The sequence below is a fragment of the Phaenicophaeus curvirostris genome, chromosome 6 (genome assembly GCF_032191515.1).
Source record: "Phaenicophaeus curvirostris isolate KB17595 chromosome 6, BPBGC_Pcur_1.0, whole genome shotgun sequence".
NCBI lineage: Eukaryota > Metazoa > Chordata > Aves > Cuculiformes > Cuculidae > Phaenicophaeus > Phaenicophaeus curvirostris.
In genome coordinates this window covers 5,363,413-5,381,807 of record NC_091397.1, presented here as the reverse complement: position 1 = coordinate 5,381,807, position 18,395 = coordinate 5,363,413, and the positions used below count along the sequence as shown (strand labels likewise).

The 18,395-nt window shown below is 48.8% G+C and overlaps 1 protein-coding gene across 1 annotated transcript; it reads right to left on the bottom strand.

Annotated features, from left to right (window-relative positions):
- Positions 1-4,755: 4,755 nt before the first annotated feature.
- Positions 4,756-17,660, bottom strand: MYD88 (MYD88 innate immune signal transduction adaptor). The gene is made up of 5 exons (XM_069859248.1): positions 17,300-17,660; positions 11,763-11,894; positions 8,407-8,587; positions 7,206-7,297; positions 4,756-5,042 (listed from the first exon to the last, which is right to left on the bottom strand). The coding sequence occupies exons 1-5, from the start codon at positions 17,631-17,633 to the stop codon at positions 4,888-4,890; spliced, it is 894 nt and encodes a 297-aa protein (XP_069715349.1). The 5' UTR covers positions 17,634-17,660; the 3' UTR covers positions 4,756-4,887.
- Between the last annotated feature and the right edge of the window lie 735 nt (positions 17,661-18,395).

Genomic DNA, 18,395 nt, shown 5'->3' with positions numbered 1-18,395 from the left:
GAGCAGAATTTTATCCCTCCAGAGGCCAGACTTCATCTCTCACTCGCCATCGAGCTTAGAACATTTTGCAGTAGTTTCTGAACTGCACCAGCTAAACCTCGTCCTCCTGTAAATGAGGAAACGGTGCTGACATTCCTGCATCAAAGTGAAACAGAGGATTGGGAATATTTCTTCTGTCATAAGAGGAACGAGGCGTGGAAAAGAGCTACTGCAGCCCAACCCTTCGCTCCCACCTGAGCTGGAGCACAATCTTGCTCAAATACAGGCAAAAATCACAAGCTGCTGAAAGCCACAGCCCAGGTGATGGGACACCAGCACTTCTGGGAGCGCAGCTCTCCTGGCAGGCTGCTCCTGCCAGCCATTTCCACCTAGAATAATGTATTCAGGGCCCATTTCCATACCCCTGTCCATATGCTCACTTGTAGCAGCCATAGCAAAGATATCACTTCATATGCTTTACAGGGAATATCATCCTGCAAGCGGCTTAGCGTGCAGCCTCTCTGCTTGTGACGTGCAGCTCGTCCTTGACCTCCAGGAATTCCTTCCAACCAACACTTCCATCATTCAGTGATCCGTCGCCTTTTCCTGCGGCAGAGCCTTGGCCCAACAGCTGTGGGGTTTGGAAGTTATTTCCCTGTCATGGGCTGACTCTGAGCCAAAGGAAATAAAGCTGGCAAACCCCTCCAGAAGGCTCCACCACCACGCGTCCCCTGCTGGGGCCTCCAGAAAGGCTGTGGAGCAGGAGTGAACCACCCAGCCTCCCTGTGTGCTGGGGAAGACAGCGGAAGCCTTGGCTCCCTCCCCTCCAGCCTCTGGGTATCAGAGCAGAAGCAAGGCCAGGGTGGTGACAGAAGAGACCGCAACGCCAAAAATGAGACCTGGAGAGGGACCACGTGTGCCAGAAGCACAGCTCCTGGATAATTTTCCTCTCAATTGTGACACAACTCTACCTCTCCCCCTTCCAGGCATGACCAAAAGCCTCCGCTGAGGAAGCTGATTAGGAAAACAAGGAAAACAAAATGAATTAGCCCATAGTATTTCTCAGTAACACTTCATTCTGCAACCTCATACTTATTCTCCGATGCCCAAGAAGGAGACTCGGTCTGCTGGGTTTTAATTCTTTATTTTATGAAGTCTTCACAAGTAGCAAAAGTTTGGTTTTTTGAGAAGGAAAAAAACCCACTGAATCATTGACTATTTTCAGAACAGCTATAAAACATCTGCTCTTCCAAAGATTTATATCAGGATAGAAAGTAATATAAATATATATGGCTATATATAAAAATAATGATTTGATACTAACAGGTTCCGCTAGGACAATTTCCATGAGGGAAAGAAACAAAGTGGGAAAAGAAATTAATAACACCATTTTGTAAATCCCTTTTTTTAAAGGTGCTCAAAATACTGACTTTCTGCTGAGCATGAAAGGGGGAGGAGAACCCCAACTACCACGGGAACGTGTTTACAGTGACCCAGGTTTGTATCATCATCAATGTCACACTTAATAAAGTCACCGCAACGAGGCAGCGTCAGGCGTGCATGAACTCTGTTTATCACACCGAAAAGGATCCATATTTAAAGCACATTTTATGTTTTAGGTCTTGTACCTCGCTTTACACTAAAATAATTACTGTACCCTACAAGGCGATTGTATCTGTTTGCAATAAAGCAGCAGTCTGTCATCAGCAATACCTGCCTGGCATCCGAGCCAAGCAGACAGATGGGCCAGGGCACAGAGAGCTGGGGGATAACGAGATCCCGCTGAAGCACTGACATCTTTCACAATCATCTGGAATATTGGATTTATCCTCTGGAAGCCAGAAGGTTTAGAAATTCAGCCCCGTTTTTGCTTTCTCTTGCAGAGCGGCACTTTCCCTGTTCAGCGATCACCAGATGATCTTCTGCCACAAACACGATAAATTTTCCTGCCATTCTTTTCAACCCATTTATATCCCACCCCAAACTACCTGTCAGGACTCGCACAGAAGACGCTGCACAAAGTTCAACCTGCCAAAACTCTCTGTGCTTTTGGTACAGCCTCCTTAGAGGAAGGTGCAGAGGAAGAAAACCCACTCCTTCCATCTCCATCCCAGACTGTGACTGTGATAGCAGTTTGTGGATGCAGTGGGTCCATCCCTGCCAGAGCAGAACCCTTGCAGGGTGCCAGCACGGGCCATTCCTCCATCCCAGCCAGCGGGTAAAATCACCCACAGGGTGCAGGCACAGGCCATCCCTCCCTCTGGCATCTGCAGCGCCACCGCCTGTGCCTGGGCTCCCCCCTCATTAGTTACCAGAGTCATTCCAGCTCTGGAAACAAGAGGAAACTGGTTTGGTCCTGCAAGTAATGACCCATAATTAATGTTTACAGGCACTCCAGAGTAGGAGAATTCACCAAGCTCTAGGAGCGCCTGGGGATCAAGCAGCCTGCAGAAACTCTTCTATAATTAACATTTAGCAATTATGCAGAAACCCCGAGGCAAGCAGCTGTCTCTGCTTCTGCAGGAGAGGCCTGAGGGCAATGAAACATGATGACAAACTATTTAGAAACCCTTAAATCACCTTAACTTTTCTCCTCTCAGACTTCTCTTGTTTTAGCAAGACAGAAAGGTGCAAACACAATCTTGGCATGATGGCAGCAGCGACATCTGCAGAAGGGATTGAAAAACACCCAGCTCACGAGCCCATCCCATGGCCTGGAGTTAATGTGAGGTGTGTGAGGAAGCTTCACCATGTCCAGGCTGCCATCAGCAGGAGGAAGCAGAAGCAGCAGCAGAAGCAGCAGCACAGGGCTCTGCGGTACCCACGGTAAGAGCTTTCCTTGACAGGGTGGGCAAGCAAAAGGCAGGAGCACACATTTCTGTCTGCACCTCATCCCTGGTAACACTTTAAACAAGTCCTAAAAAAAAAAAAAAAAATCACATCCAGCTACAGCCTCAACAATGCAAACTAGTACAATATTTATCTGTAAAATCGATATGAGTCAGTGGCTGAAGGAAGGAATGAAGTGGCAGAGTTCAAGCAACTGCAGATCCTTAAGCGAGAATACTCTCGTCTCAATTTAGAAAGCCAATATTTACTGAAAATTTGTTTAATGTGTCGCTTCAAAATGCCACTTTGGGCAGAACTCTTGTCCTTCTCGCCTGAGCACTGAGGGCTGATGAGATCCACTCATCCCTCTGCAGAACTCAAGGCATGGTCTAACAAGCACAGCAATGTCGCTGTTGCTCCAAGCCTTAGTCACAGAAATACATTAATTTTCACGCTGGTTAATTAAAATGTACTCTTTCCTATTAATGTCACATTAGCCTTCATATTTTAAACAGCCCAACTGATAATTTAATACACTTTTTATTATATATTGTACCCTTTGAGCCATCCCAAAAGTTGAAGTGTTTTGGAAGGCTCTTTAAAGTGGAAACGTTTAAGACCTGGACCCATTTATGTGCACAGCTCTGTTCGTGGTTAAGTGCATGAGCATCCCACAATTTATGTAGTAAGGACTTTCACTGAAAACATATACTTTAAGACTGAATTTCTATTAAAGGAAAGCTCTATTGTAAATACTTAATAAGTTTGGAATGTTCATGCAAGGCCACTTAATCAAATGTAACCTGAACAGAGACAGACAAGACTGACACGGTACAAGAAAGTCTCTTTCCTGACACTTCTTGCTTTCAACAAATAAACACTTAAGGCAAATCTGAGTGACTGCCACAGAATACGCCAGTGACAAGGGACACCGGACAGGAATATTGTGATATAACTGAAAGAGGAAAATACCCCCAGAAAATAAACCAAGCTCAGGAATTCTGCCTTAGTTATAAATACAAACACGATTGTTCTAATTTTGCATATTGCTAAAAATTGGAGAACCATTCTTTTTTTTTGCAGTGGTTCAACAATTAAAATATGCTTCTGCTTTTCTCATAGAATCATTAAGGTTGGGAAAGACCTCTAAGATCATCAAGTCCAACCATCAGCCCAACATCACTGCGCCTACTAAACCATATCACAAAGTGACACATCTACACGCTTTCTGAACACCTCCAGGGATGGAAACTCCACCACTTCCCCAGGCAGCCTGTCCCAATGTTTCACCACTCTTTCAGCGAGATTTTTTGTAATATCCAATCTAAACCTCCCCTGGTGCACCTTGAGGCCATTTCCTCTCGTCCTATCACTTGTTACTTGGGACAAGAGACCAGCACCTACCTCAAAACACAGATGGAAGGAGATTGTCTACCCACAAAAGAACAGGGACAGCCCACACGCATTCCTCCTGTGGTGCCTAAGAACAGGGTTGCAGTGCAGGGACATTGTCCGTGGCAGGGCCAGCTGAGCCCCCCTGCAAGGCTGCAAAAATCACCCATTCTCATGGCGCTGTTCAGAAAGCAGAAAACAGAGTCTGAAACCTCAGTTCCTGCAGATCACCAGGCAGTCATGGGGTTTTGGTGGAATTGTAACAAAACACCAACCCTAGATATTACTACGGCCATCAAACAGCTTTTAAAATAATTTGTTTAAAGAAAGCTGCAGTTTGAGGCTCTAAGGTCTTATTAAATGCTTACAATAGAGCCTTTTCATATTAGACACTCGGTCTTTCTTATATATATTTTCCATACTTCCAGTGAAAGTGCTTACTACACAGAATGCTGGGTGCTCTTGCTCACTGACTGGAGCAGGAACACCCACACAATTGTTTTATTTCCCCTTCTGAGTTATAAAAAAGTACTAGAGAAAATTCTTTGTTCCTGGTCACAGGCTCCAAACACTGATTGCAAGGACCCAGGTTCTGAAGTGGTAGAAGACACTGTGTGAATGACACCGCAGTCCCAAGCCACAGCCGGGGCAGATTGCGGAAGAGCCCCTGGCTCTCATGACTCGACATCATGGCAGCATCAGGGATTTTGCCAGTCTCATCCAGAACCACTTTTTGGTGCAAGGGTTGGTGTAATCACAAATGGTAATGAACCGTAAGATGCTTGGAAATTCATTCTTCATGCTTTTGCACTTCACTGGAATAAGCCGTTTGAGACGAGCACCTGAAAGACAGTTCACACAGGCAGAGGATTACTCAGAGCCACAGTCAGGTCTCATATCCATTTTCTCCCCGCGGCAGCACACGTGTCACAAGACCCAGGTTTGGTCCTGATTTTGTGTCATCTCATTATAGCCGTCACCCTGAGAGCAAGATTCTGAATCCCTGTCCCTCTGCTAAGAACATTTCACTCAAATATGTAGCAGGGCTGCATCTACCATGCATAGAGCGCATTGTGCCAATCCCAACGGGGAGCAATAAAGGTATAATGAACTGCAGACACAAACCAACAGAGCACAGTCCCTTGTGGAACCCAAACAGGAGTCCTGACAACTTACAGGTGTCTACAAAGAGAAAACTGAGAGACTAAGCTGCTTCTAGATGGTCAGCTTTGCTGGGTTCTCTCCAGGTTTTTCCTCCTGCCCTGATTGGACATTAGAAAAAATTTCTTTACCGTGAGGGTGGTGAAGCATTGGAACAGGCTGTCCAGGGAAGTGGTGGAGTCACCATCCCTGGAGGTGTTCACAGAACGTGTAGATGTGGCTCTTCGGGATGTGGTTTAGCAGGCACAGTGGTGTTGGGCTGATGGTTGGACTGGACGATGTCAGAGGTCTTTCTCAACCTTAATGATTCTATGAGTCCCTCAGGCTGCAGGCAGTACCCACCAACTACAAGGGGCTGTGAGGAATCACTCGGCTAACATGAACTGCTTTTCTGAGACACTCACAAAATGAGGCAACTCCCTGTGATTGCTACTGCTTGAAGGAGCAGCTCTTTTGCAGAGGAACTCTTCCTCTTATAATTCCCCACAGGGACACCCACTACCAGATAAACTAAGCTGCTCAGCCCACGTGGTGACGCTGAGACCTGGATGAGGCAAGAAAACAAGATTTCCTAACTGCAGCAGCTGCTTAGGTAATCCATGGAGCTCCCAGAAGTTGTCACCAAACCCTTATGTGCAATAGATACCCCACACAAACGAGTAACTCCCTGATTTCTGCAAGCCTGTGCTCACACACATGTTTTTACTGGTACAGCTTTGGTCACTGCTGATGGGCATTTCTTTTTCTGTTGTTCTAATGAAGGATATGCCAACAAAAAGAGTGCTGAAGAACTAAAAGGACTTTGCTACAAATCTCGATGATCTGAGGCTGATCAAATATGCTAAAAAAATTCAATGCATTAGTGGCCAGCGTATGTAATTATCAGGGAGTGCAGGGATAGGACAAGGGGTAATGGTTTTAAGCTGAAAGAGGGAAGATTTAGATTACATATTAGGAAGAAATTCTACACTATGAGGGTGCTGAGGCACCGGCACAGATTGCCCAGAAAAGTCATGGAAGACCCATCCCTGGAGGTGTTCAAGCCCAGGCTGGATGAGGCTTTGAGCAACCTGATGCAGTAGAAGGTGTCCCTACCCATGGCAGAGGGGTTGGAACTCAATGGTCTTTAAGGTCCCTTCCAATCCAAACCATTCCATGGTTCTATAATTCATTCCATATTTTGTTTGCCTGTGTATGATACTGCAGGTTCTCTGCAAAAAGCTGCGTGTTTATTACCTGCTCCCCTCTTCTCTGTATTTATTCGCATCCTGAATTTATTGTAAGACTTCTCTCTTCAGCGGTGTGTTTCCCATGTGGATCCTGAAGCGCTTCACCACCCTGACACACAGCTCTGTCTCTGCCACAGGCCCCTGAGCCCACCTGACAGCGGGAGCGCTGCAGCACCGACAGCGAAGCTCCTCGCTCACGGTCACGCAGAAGGTCAACAGCAGGGCAAGGAACAGAGTCCAGGTCCCTGCCTGCACAGCAAAGTTATAAACCCACTGCTAATTTTAATGGCTGCTTCTACTAGCAACAAATCTCTGTTTGCTCAGTGACGGGCACTGCAGTCAGGAAAGCCCTTTGTCTGTGTGGACTTTCACACACATCAAACGTAGCTCAGTGCTGAGAATCTAGGTCTGAAACTTGTTCTGTAACTGTCATTTATCTTCTCCTTCCTCACCAGTCTTTATATGATCTGTTTAAACACATCTGAGACTACCCCTCGTTCTGCATTTCTGCAGTGCCCAATACCACAGCACTGATCTCAGCTGGAAATGTAATAAATATAATAAAAATTATCACGTCGATAGGCAATTGTAAATGAGATATTTGTGAGATCTTACCTGGGGAAAGACTAAGAGCAAATTTGGTCTGGAAATCACACTCATCACTTTCCAGGTAATCATCTGAAATGACGACCACCATCCTCCGGCATCTGAAGATAAAGCAAACAGGAGAGAAAAAAAAAATCAAAAGTTAACAGAGATGCTTCTTATTTTTAGTGGTAGAAGTGTACACCCCTCTGGTGGAGACATGAACCCGCTGGCTGCGCTCCAGCAGGAATTAACAACAGAGCAAGGACTACTGACAGACAGATGTCTGCAAAAATCTGATTACTTATACACACTCAGATCCTAAAAATGAAGAAATAACCAAAATCCAGACTGTCTGTGCAATCTTTAATTGCTCTTCTGTCTATATATTGTATTACAATGGCCCTTGAATTATCTACTTAAACACTGCCTTTATTGACTGAGTATAACCAGAAGTTTTTAATATTAGAACAAACTGGACAGAGTTCTATTGTACTCATACTGTGAATTTGAGTTTTATCCTCCCATTTGTTGCTTATGTTTGTTTGAGCTGCCTGGTTGTAAACTAGGCTCTTTATGGAAGGCTACACTGCACAATAGCCAGGACAGTGAGGCCTTCCAAGGATACCTGTTAATCCCAGCTCCCTCCCTCTGAACAGCTGATGTTTAAAACCCAAACACCTGCCATGGGATTTTTCACCGAGCCTAACCTGGCAGGGCTGCAAGAGGAAACTGCTCCAAGGGCCAGTACATCCCCTGTTCGTGCTAGCGGGCGCTTTCCCTAGGTAAGTGACTCTCTGGGAGCTGCTTTGATGCTACCCGGCTCCCACCACACCCGAGTCCCAAAAAGGCCTGAATGCTCCTTCAAGTCAGTGCCAGAGCCACCAGCAGTGCTGTCCCGTCAAACTCCACCATGTGGGGTGGAAGGAACTCAGCCTGGAGCTTTATTCATTTCCAAATCATCTCCAAAAGAGCGGCTGCAGGATATTCCAGCCAAAAGAGAAGAAATGAAATGTAAGCAGCATCACTGCAGCATCATCTTCCCTATGAATGCAATGAAGTGACATGTTTGGGAATATTTCCTTCTTGAGCCAAGAGCATAAAACAAACCCCATAAAGACATCCTTGTGGATTTTTACTGTTTCACTGGCACCACGCTGCAGGCAGCATGGTAAAATGCCTGTAACATTCCATTACACTCAGCTGTCTCAAGCAGCCACGGTTCACTCACCTCTTTTCTATAAGTTCTCCACTGATGGACCACACACACGTTCCTGGCAGGACATCCCGATCAAACACACAGAGCTTCAGTTTGAACTCTGTTTGTTCCAGCTCCCTGATCATCTCTTGAACAAACTCAAGGTCTTTCTGACAGTAGCAGATGAAGGCATCAAACATCTCTGGTCCATTCCCTGAAACCATAAAAAATTTAGCTGCCATATTCTACTATAAATAAAGTTAACATTGTGTTCAGTTTTGGAGTCCTCAGCACAGAAAGGAATTGGATCTGTTAGAGGGAGTCCAGAGGAGGCCATGAAGATGATCAGAGGGCTCCCATAGGAGGACAGATGGAGAGAGCTGGGATTGTTCAGCCTACAGAAGACCTTATAGCAGCCTTCCAGTCCTTCAAGGGAGCCTACAGGAAAGCTGGGGAGGAGCTCTTTATCAGAGAGAGCAAGGATAGGATGAAGGGGAACGGTTTTAAGCTGAAAGAGGGAAGATTTAGATGAGATATTAGGAAAAAATGTTTTCCTGTGAGAGTGGAGAGGCACTGGAACAGGTTGCCCAGAAAAGTTCTGGATGCCCCATCCCTGGAGGTATTCAAGGCCAGGCTGGATGGGCCTTTGAGCAACGTGATCCAGTGGAAGGTGTCCCTGGCCGTGGCAGGGGGGTTGGAACTTGATGATCTTTAACGCCCCTTCCAAACCAAACCATTCTACGATTCTATCAGCAGCTTTGACAGACAAGGTCTGGACAGACTGCAAAGGTAATTTAACATTTTACCAGCCCGGCCACCCTTCAGCTCAGAGTCTTGTCCATAATGGGGCTGGCCAGAGGTAACACATGCTGGGCCTCAACTAATCTGTTTCCCAGTCCAGCTATAAACCCACATTTGCTGGCAGATACTGGAAAAGGTGCTGAGATGCAGACATGCAGAATCTGCAGAGGCAATAACATTTAGCCACAGGGCATGGGGGGAGATAGACATGGGGAGAGCTGGGGTACCCTACAGGGTGCAACTCAGCGCTCCGATGCCCTGGGAATTCATTGGGCATTATCCGTCTAAAATATCCTTGTGGCTCTGGGTCCTAGCTCTCTAGTTCAGGTCACAGAAACTCACACTTGCCAACCAAAACCTTCCTTCAGGCCCTTCATCCAGCAATATCCTGATATCTCCTGTCCATTGAGCTATCAGATAGGCCTTGAAATTTGGAACCTACAGTTTTTATGGCTAAGATGGGTGCCTGAAGACATATCCTAAGTAAATGGCTCTGGTTTCCAAAAATGTTAATGACTGGCACCTCTTGTTTATTTAGGAGTTATTACAATATTAAAGTGCTTTATATTAAAGGCAATGTTTCTTGTAATTAAGTGCCTTACTACTGTTGGATAGCTTTCCACTGTGTTGTTTTTTTATCCTTATCAATGTCACCACATATATTTTCAAGTTTTTTATGCCAGTTAAAGCCTACCACAGTGAAAAACTAGGTCAGGCTCTAAAAGCTGCTGAGAAAAGTATCAACCCAGCAGGCAGATCCAGCTCAAGAAGCAGTCAGTGAAGCGGAAAGGTAACTGTCTGCCAGGTCAATCAAACTGTGGGTACTGCTGCAGGGGCACAGCACTAACTTGGGGGTTACATCAGGCAAAGCTGCCACATACAAACATCAGCATATTGGTCTGGTCTACGGACATTTAATATCTTTATCCATGATCTCTACAAGGGGATCAAAAGCACCCTCAGTAAGCTTGCAGACGACACAAAGCTCGGCAGGAGTTTTCATCTCCTTGAGGGAAGGAAGGCTCTGCAGAGGGATCTGGACAGGCTGGATTCATGGGCTGAAGCCAATTGTATGGAGTTCAACAAGGCCAAGTACTGGTCCCACACGTGGATCACAACCCCACATAACACCACAGGCTTGAGGACAAATGTCTGGAAAGCTGCCTGGTGGAAAAGGACCTGGGGGTGCTGGTTCACAGGCAGCTGTATACAAGCCAGCAGTGTGCCTAGGTGGCCAAGAAGGCCAACAGCATCCTGGCTTGTATCAGAAATGGTGTGGCCAGCAGGAGCAGGGAAGGGATCATCCCCCTGTCGTCGGCTTTGGTGAGGCCACACCTCAAATCCTGTGTTCAGTTTTGGGCCCCTCATTACAGGAAAGACATCGAGTTGCTAGAGCATGTCCAGAAAAGGGTCTGGAGCACAAGTGTTATGAAGAGCGGCTGAGGAAACTGGGGCCGTCTAGTTTGGAGAAGAGAAGGCTGAGTGGAGACCTTATCGCTCTTTACAACTACCTCAAAGGAGGTTGTGGGAAGGTGGGGGTCGGTCTCTTCTCCCAGGTAACAAGCAATAAGATGAGAGGAAATGGCCTCAAGTTGTGCCATGAGAAGTATAGATTGGATATTAGGAAATACTATTTCACCTAAAGGGTTATCAGGCACTGGAACAGGCTGCCCAGGAAAGTGGTTTCGGTACCTCCACCATCTCTGGAGGTACTTAAAAGACGTGGAGATGTGCTTAGGGACAGGGTTTAGTTATGGGCTTGGCAGTGTTAGGCTAACAGTTTGACTCATTTATCTTAAAGGTATTTTTCAACCTAAAGGATTCTGTGATTCTGTGATTTGGGGAGGGTTAATGATTTCCCCACATAGAGCAAAGGTGGCCACTCAAAGCTGGACTAGCCAGAGGCATCTGAAGAGGTGAGCTGACACATCTCCATCACCCTTGGCTGCTGCTCCATCCGTCACAGAACTTTATGGGACACCTACTTACTCAGCCTACAGCTGCACACACAGCCCAGCATGCACACATACTGCTGCATGAGCACAGTTACGAATGCAGAAGACTGTGTGCACCACCCAGCACGCAGCTGCACACGCACGGAGCTGGACACGCAGCACTGCACGCACAGCCCAGCAAACACACAGAGAGAACTGTGCTTCCGCTCTCACCTCACTTCACACCCAGCCATACTTCAAACCCTGCTTCCTTTTCATTCAAGGCAGAGCAGCACAGCCAACGCAATCCACGCTCACATCCTTCCCCTTTTATCCCAACCCACTGTGCTTCCAGCAGGTGCCAGGCTGTGCTAAGGGACACATTTCTGGGAAGTCTCCTCCCATGCGTATCCACTGGGCTCTGTGCCAGCCTGTTTCTGGGCATGGTGTTCCCTAGGATAGCTTTTTCTCTCTTCCCTAGGCAACAGGAGAAATGAAAATGCCTGGAGACTATCAGGTAAAGCATTCTGGCCTGGGCTGTGAAAAGTCAGAGAGTCATGAAAGCAAACAGGTTTTGAGCGCTTCCCATGGGGATCTGCTGAAGGCAACCCCAACACGAGGCTATCAGGTAGCAATGTAATCATGGGTGCTTACCATATGGATCATCCCTGGTGGTGATGCCCATCAGTTCCGAGGTTTTCGGCACGCTGCTATCAACTGCTGGCACTTGAAGAGGCTGGTCAGCCTGCTCCTGCTTCCTTTGTAAGTACTTCTTACAGTCCTCCTCTGCAAAAACACACAGCCAAGGTGAGAGGCTCCTGATACGTTGGTTTTACATAGCTAAGTTCTTTAGAAGAGGAACAGCTACTTCACGAATCAAGGATATCGGATGGAAAATGCTTGTCTGGTTTTCAGTATCTGTTTACGGACCTGATGTCCTGGAATTTCTCTCACTCCTTTTTGAACCTCCTGGTCCTGCCTCCACCACCTCTTCTAACAATTAAATCCTGGAAGTCACTCTTGGTGTGCAAAGAAGTACCTTCTTTTCATAGGATCATAGAATGGTTTGGGTAGAAAGGGACCTTAAAGATCATCCAGTTCCAAATCCCCGGCCATGGGCAGGGACACCTGCCACTGGATCAGGTTGATCAAATCCTCATCCAACCTGGCTTTGAACATCTCCAGGGATGGGGCGGCCACAACTTCTCTGGGAAACCTGTGCCAGTGCCTCACCACCCTCACAAGGAAAAAATTCTTCTCTATATCTGATCTAAATCCCCCCTCTTTTGGCTTAAAACTGTTCCCCCTTGTCCCATCCCTGCACTCACTGATAAAGAGCCCCTCCTCAGCTTTCTGAAAGCCCCCTTTAAACACTGGAAGGCTGCTCTAAGGTCTCCCCAGAGCCTCCTCTTCTCTAGGCTGAACAAGCCCAATCCTCTAAGCCCGTCAATTCATTTTAAACCAATCTCCTCCTGTTATCCTTATTTGTAACATATCCCAGCACACTTTAACCACATGCATCGCGTGCGTAATGGGTTTCTTCTCCCTGCTCTTATTGTTATGCACTTTGGAGTATTTAAGATAAACAAATAACTGGAGAGCAGGGGTTAATTCTCATTTAGATATGTTCTTATCTTCTTCTAGATATTCATTTTAGATATTCATACCTTCTTTTACTAATAAATGTAGACACACACTTGCTGATTCGTACCACTGGCCTTTGTCAGAGAGAAATGCAGGTGACGAGGAGCACATACACTCACTCCATACAGAGGGACCACGTAAAATGCTAGTGAGCTCACAGAATGGGCTTTATATTGTGTAACAGCAAGTGGGGATCCTCCTCAGCTCAGGCAGAGTGGGGAATCTCCATCCCCTCTGGGATAACTGAATGACAGCAGGCCTGTCACATTCACTGCTGTCAACTTCCTGGACAGGACACTTTCACAAAGCTATTATAAATAGATTTTCTTTAAAAATGAGTTATAAATCTAAATTTAGAGTCTTTGGAGAAGTGACAAGAAACGCTGCATTCTGTACCACTCTGCAATATGCAGTTACAAAAGAACTTGAAAGTAAAAGGAGACTTGAAACCAGGAATTAAAAAAAAATGAAACTTCTAGGGCCTTCTCCTTTACTTAAAATCAAAGAAAACAGAAATACGAGTATCAACCAGAAAAGTACTGATCATGCAGAGAGTGAGGCTGGCACAGCTGCAGAGCTCACCAGTCCAGCAGCAGCAGCAGAGGAAGGGATGTGCTCGAAGTGCCGGGTGCAGGTGGGAGCTGGCAGGCACTGCTGTAACACAGAATGGTAACGAGCGGCTCTGCAGGATGCCTGCCCAGTTCCTGAAGCCTCGTCCGCTGCTTGTACCGCATAGTTCTGCATCTTGTGACAGGATCATCCCCAACCTGATAAAGAGTCAGATCTCAAAGCTTTCCCAGAGGATAAGGCATTCCCAATCTCCACCTGTCCTCCCTGCTCCCCCTCAGCACCGAAATGGCCATGTTCTCTACCAGCCAGAAGGTTCAGATTTCAGGTCTTTCCTTGCTAAAACACAAACTCATGTCCTTCTCCACCAGCTCCCCGCTGCCATGAGGTGTGTATGTGTTCTGTGTTGGGTAAGTCAGTGTCTTGGGAAATCAAGACTGAATCAGGATTAAAGCTTTCAATTAAACCAACAGGTTCAGAAGTTCCACAGAATGAAAAGACAGGCATGCAGGCACCACCTTACCTGTGCTGCGGTGACCTAGCAGCCAGGTTCACCACCCAAAATACTGCTGAATTGGCAAGAACAGGCAATTATTTCAAGGCATATAAATATGCCCATGAAGAGATCTGCTGCTGTCTTCTCGTTCTGCTACAGTAAAAGGTTTAACAGGACCTAGTTCGTCTCCTGGTAAGGGTTACGTCAGACTGTGCTCAACACAGAAACGTTTCTTTCAAGTGAATTTCCTCCTTGTCTTCTCTTCTTGCTTCTCCCAGCTGCAGAAGCAGTGTCTGTTCTTGATGAATGTTGTGTGTCAGCACATACTTATTAACCCAAGTGCTCTCCCAGTTCCCCTAGTCAAGCCTACACACACAGCTAGGATGGCAGCATGCTGTCATCCCAGACCACGCTCATCCCTACAGGATAAACCTGAGAGCCTGGGCAAAGCTTTCAAAACAAACCACCAGCACCTCATGGTTTTATTACAAGTGCAAACAGGGGGTCCTACTGCACTGAGGTCCAGTGAACCCAAAAGGATGAAAGACATCAAGTAATTTGTCACGGATTAGTCCCCAGCTGGAAAAAGAGTGCCCGAAGGTACAAGAAAAATGACACAAACCAACACAAAGAAGCAGCAAGAAACTCCTCCAGTTTAAGTAGTCCCACTCCACCCAGCACTAACGCTGCTGCAGTCTTTACTTTCCTTTAATGGTCAAACAAAAGACTGAGGTCTTGGAAAGAAAGAACAAAAACATGAACCCTGAAGTGTGAAATGGTTTGCGTGATGAGAAGAGAGAGGAAACACACCCAGAAACCGTCAAGCAAGAAAGCAGCACTTCTATCACGGGTCAGAAAGAAACAAAACTCATTGAGACTCAGCAGGGAAGAGCACAAATGTAAGGAAGCAAAGAGCTCTGCTTCCCTAAAGTGAAGGTGCAATGAAAAGAGCTGCTGAGAAAGATCATAGGGCAGATGAGCTGGGATGGAGAAGCTGCATCCTGCAGGTGTCTGTACTCCAAACAGCGTTACAGGGTAGCTGGAAACAGGGATGCTGTATCCCAAAGGAGCTTGGCTCATCTGCCCAAAGGCTTCAGGGGGTCACTGGAGAGATCACAGCGTCCAAGATATCTATTATGGACTTACAAATGACTGGTGACCATCAGGGACATCAGGCCGTGTGGGATATCCTGACACCTCTCAAATGACTAGAGATGCCTTCACATGGGCAGCTGAATCGTGACCCAGATCTGTACCTCCTGTGACAAAAGCACAGACCTCAGAAACCTCCAGACTGATGTTTTCTGATTCTGAGCTGCATCTCACGGCTGGAGTCCTAATGGCGTACACAAAGATGCCCTTGGCATCAGGAAATGGCATCCACAAGAGTGCACATAACCATCCACTTCCCTTCCTCTTAAGAGTGTAAATATCTCTAACTTGTGTAAGAGCTTGCAGTGCTGGCAAGAGGTCGCAGGCCCCCGCCGCACTCCTCAGCCAAAAATAACAAAGCGAGGGACGGCTGTGCTGGGTCAGGCTGAGGGCCCAGCCACCCTTGCATCGTGTCACCAGCAGTGGTCAAAACCAAGTGCCATGGGGAGAATATAAGAATAAAATAAGTGTATAGTGATATTTACCTAAAATAATCTATCTTTTAGGTATAATATATAGTTCATTGTTATAATCTGTCTTTTGGACACTGTAGTTTCCTGGGCCAGCGGCAGCATTTTTGAGTTGAATAACCCTCAGTGGTTCTTTCTTCCAAGATTTTATCCATCTCCTCTTATCAGCATGACCCACCAACAGGCTAAACTTGTGCCTTTCCTGAAGTCCAGGTTCCTCCATGCATTCTGCCAGCACCTGTTTGGGTTCTGACAAAGACCATCCACCACATTCCCTTCCAGCAGGCCAGCTCCAGGATTCACATGAACATTTTCAAACTGTTCTGCATCTGTGCAAGCTCTCTCCTGGCTGATCTAGCCAAAAGCATCCTTTGACATGCAGAAACTTTGTAACTGAAGGTTTGGAATGAGATTGTTTGTCGTTAGCAAAAGGACAGGCCTAAAGGAAAGGTGGGGAAGGGCCACGAAGGTGATGAGAAGGCTGAAGCACCTCCCATGCAAGGACAAGCTGAGAGAGTTGAGCTTGTTCAGCCTAGAGAAGAAAAGGCTCTGGGGAGACCTCAGAGCAGCGTTCCAGGGCTTCAAGGGGGCTAGAGGAAAGCTGAGGAGGGGCTCTTTATCAGGGAGTGCAGGGACAGGATGAGGTGGAACAGTTTCAGAGCTGAAAGTGGGGAAGTTTAGATTACCTATTGGGAAGAAATTTTTTCCTGTGAGGGTGGTGAGGCACTGGCACAGGTTGCCCAGAGAAGTCATGGCTGCCCCATCCCCAGACATGTTCAAGGCCAGGCTGGTTGAGGTTTTGATCAACCTGATCCAGTGGCAGGTGTCCCTGCCCATGGCAGAGGAATTGGAACTGGATGATCTTTAAGGTCCCTTCCAACCCAAACCCCAGTAAGATTCTCTCCCAGAAGCTACACAGGTTCCTACAGATACACGAGGCTCCTATGGATACACAGAGGTCACTCTGCAACCTGAAAAGGACTTTTCTGCTCACATGGAGTTTTTTGTTACCATCTCCCTGCATCAGAGCAGGAAAGACCAACACAAACAGCATCCCTCCCTGGCAGCAAGGCCGCAGGAGCTCAGTCAGGCCCTGCTGTTGCAGAGGCAACGTTCCCAGGACAAACCTGAGCCTGGGGCTCCTGGAAAAGCCCTGTGCCTGCTGGGGCAGAGGGGGCAAGTGGCTGCCGGTGGGCAGGGGAGGGTAAGGGGGCACCGGTGCCCCTGGGGAGTGGGGCTGCAGGGAAGGGCAAGTGGGTGCTCGTGCTGGTGCCAGCAGGGAGGGCAATGGGGTGCTGGTGGTGTAAGTGGGTCCCAGTGCCAGTGCCACCAGGTAGTGGGGATGCCAGGGAGGGGAGGGCAAGGGGGTCCCAGTGCCACCGGCAAGGGCATGGGTCTCAGTGCCAGTGGGAAGGGGTGGGAAGGGGAGGACAAGAGGTCCCGGTGCCATCGGGGAGGGGACAGTAAGGAGGCGTCCCTGTCCCCGGGGCAGGGAGGGGAAGGCAAGGGGGTCCCAGTGCCACCGGGGAGGGCATGGGTCTCGGTGTCGGTGGGAAAAGGAGGACAAGGGGTCTCGGTGGGAAGGGGAGGGAGGGCAAAGGGTCCCGGTGCAGCCAGAGAGGGGAAAACAAGGGTCCCGGTGCCCCTGGAGAGGGGAGGGCAAGAGGGTCCCGGTGCCACCGGGGAGGGCATGGGTCTCGGTGTCGGTGGGAAGGGGTGGGAAGGGGAGGACAAGAGGTTCTGGTGCCGGTGTCTCCGGGGAGGGAGGGCAAGGGGTCCCGGTCCCAGTGGGAAGGGGAGGTCGAGGGGGTCCCGGTGCAGCCCGCGAGGGGAGGACAAGGGTCCCGGGGCAGGAGCCTCACCCACGCTGCCGGCCAGGTCGAGCAGGACATCGTGCCGGCCCAGGCCGCGGAGGATGTCGAGGAGGCGGCCGACGGTGGCCCCTCCGGGGCAGCGGCCCTGCCACTCGTCCAGCAGCGCGGCGGTGGGGTCGGGGCGGCCCTCGAGCCGGCGGATCTCCAGGTACTCGCAGCCCAGCTCCTCGGCCAGCGCCGTCCAGTCGGCGGCCGCCGCCGCCCGCGGGTTCAGGAACAGCCCAAGCCGGCGCCTCACGCCGTAGTTGAGAGCCACCAGGGGCACGGCGTGCGGGTCGGGGGGCGAGGGGGCGGCCGCGGGGCTCGCCAGCGCCGTCTCCATGCCGGCCCCGCTCCCCGAGCTGCCCCCGGGCCCCGCGGGACGTTTCGCTTCCCGCTCGGCCCCGCCCGCCCGCGGCCGCGCTCTTCCTGCTCCGCGGCCGCCGCCCGCGCAGCCGCCGGGGGTCGGAATCGGAGAACCGCAGAATCAACGGGTCCGAAAAGACCCACAGGATCGTCGAGTCCAACCGTTCCTGTTGCCACTAAACGACGTCCCTGAGCGCCTCATCCACCCGTCTTTTAAACACCCGCAGGGATGGGGACTCAACCACCTCCCTGGGCAGCCTCTGACAGTGCCCAGTGACACTTTCTGTGAAAATACTTTTCCTGGTGGAGCTTGAGGCCATTCCCTCTTGTCCTGTCCCCTGTCACTTGGGAGAAGAGGCCAGCACCCTCCTCTCCACAACCTCCTTTCAGGTAGATACAGAGAGCAATAAGGTCTCCCCTCAGCCTCCTCCAGGCTGAACAACCGCAGCTCCCTCAGCTGCTCCTCCTAAGACTTGTTCTCCAGCCCCTTCACCAGCTTTGTTGCTCTTCTCTGGACTCGTTCCAGAGCCTCAACATCCTTCTTGTGGTGAGGGACCCAGGACTGAACACAGGATTCGAGGAGCAGTCTCACCAGTGCCAAGTACAGGGGGAGAAGGCTGTTGGGTTTTGGTGCTGAGTACAAAACACGATTCTCAGCCATGAACTGGACGATTTCCAGCTTCCAGGCCGGTACCAAAAGCAGCTTGCTTTCTGCTGGTACTCTGGAGCTCTTTTCTAG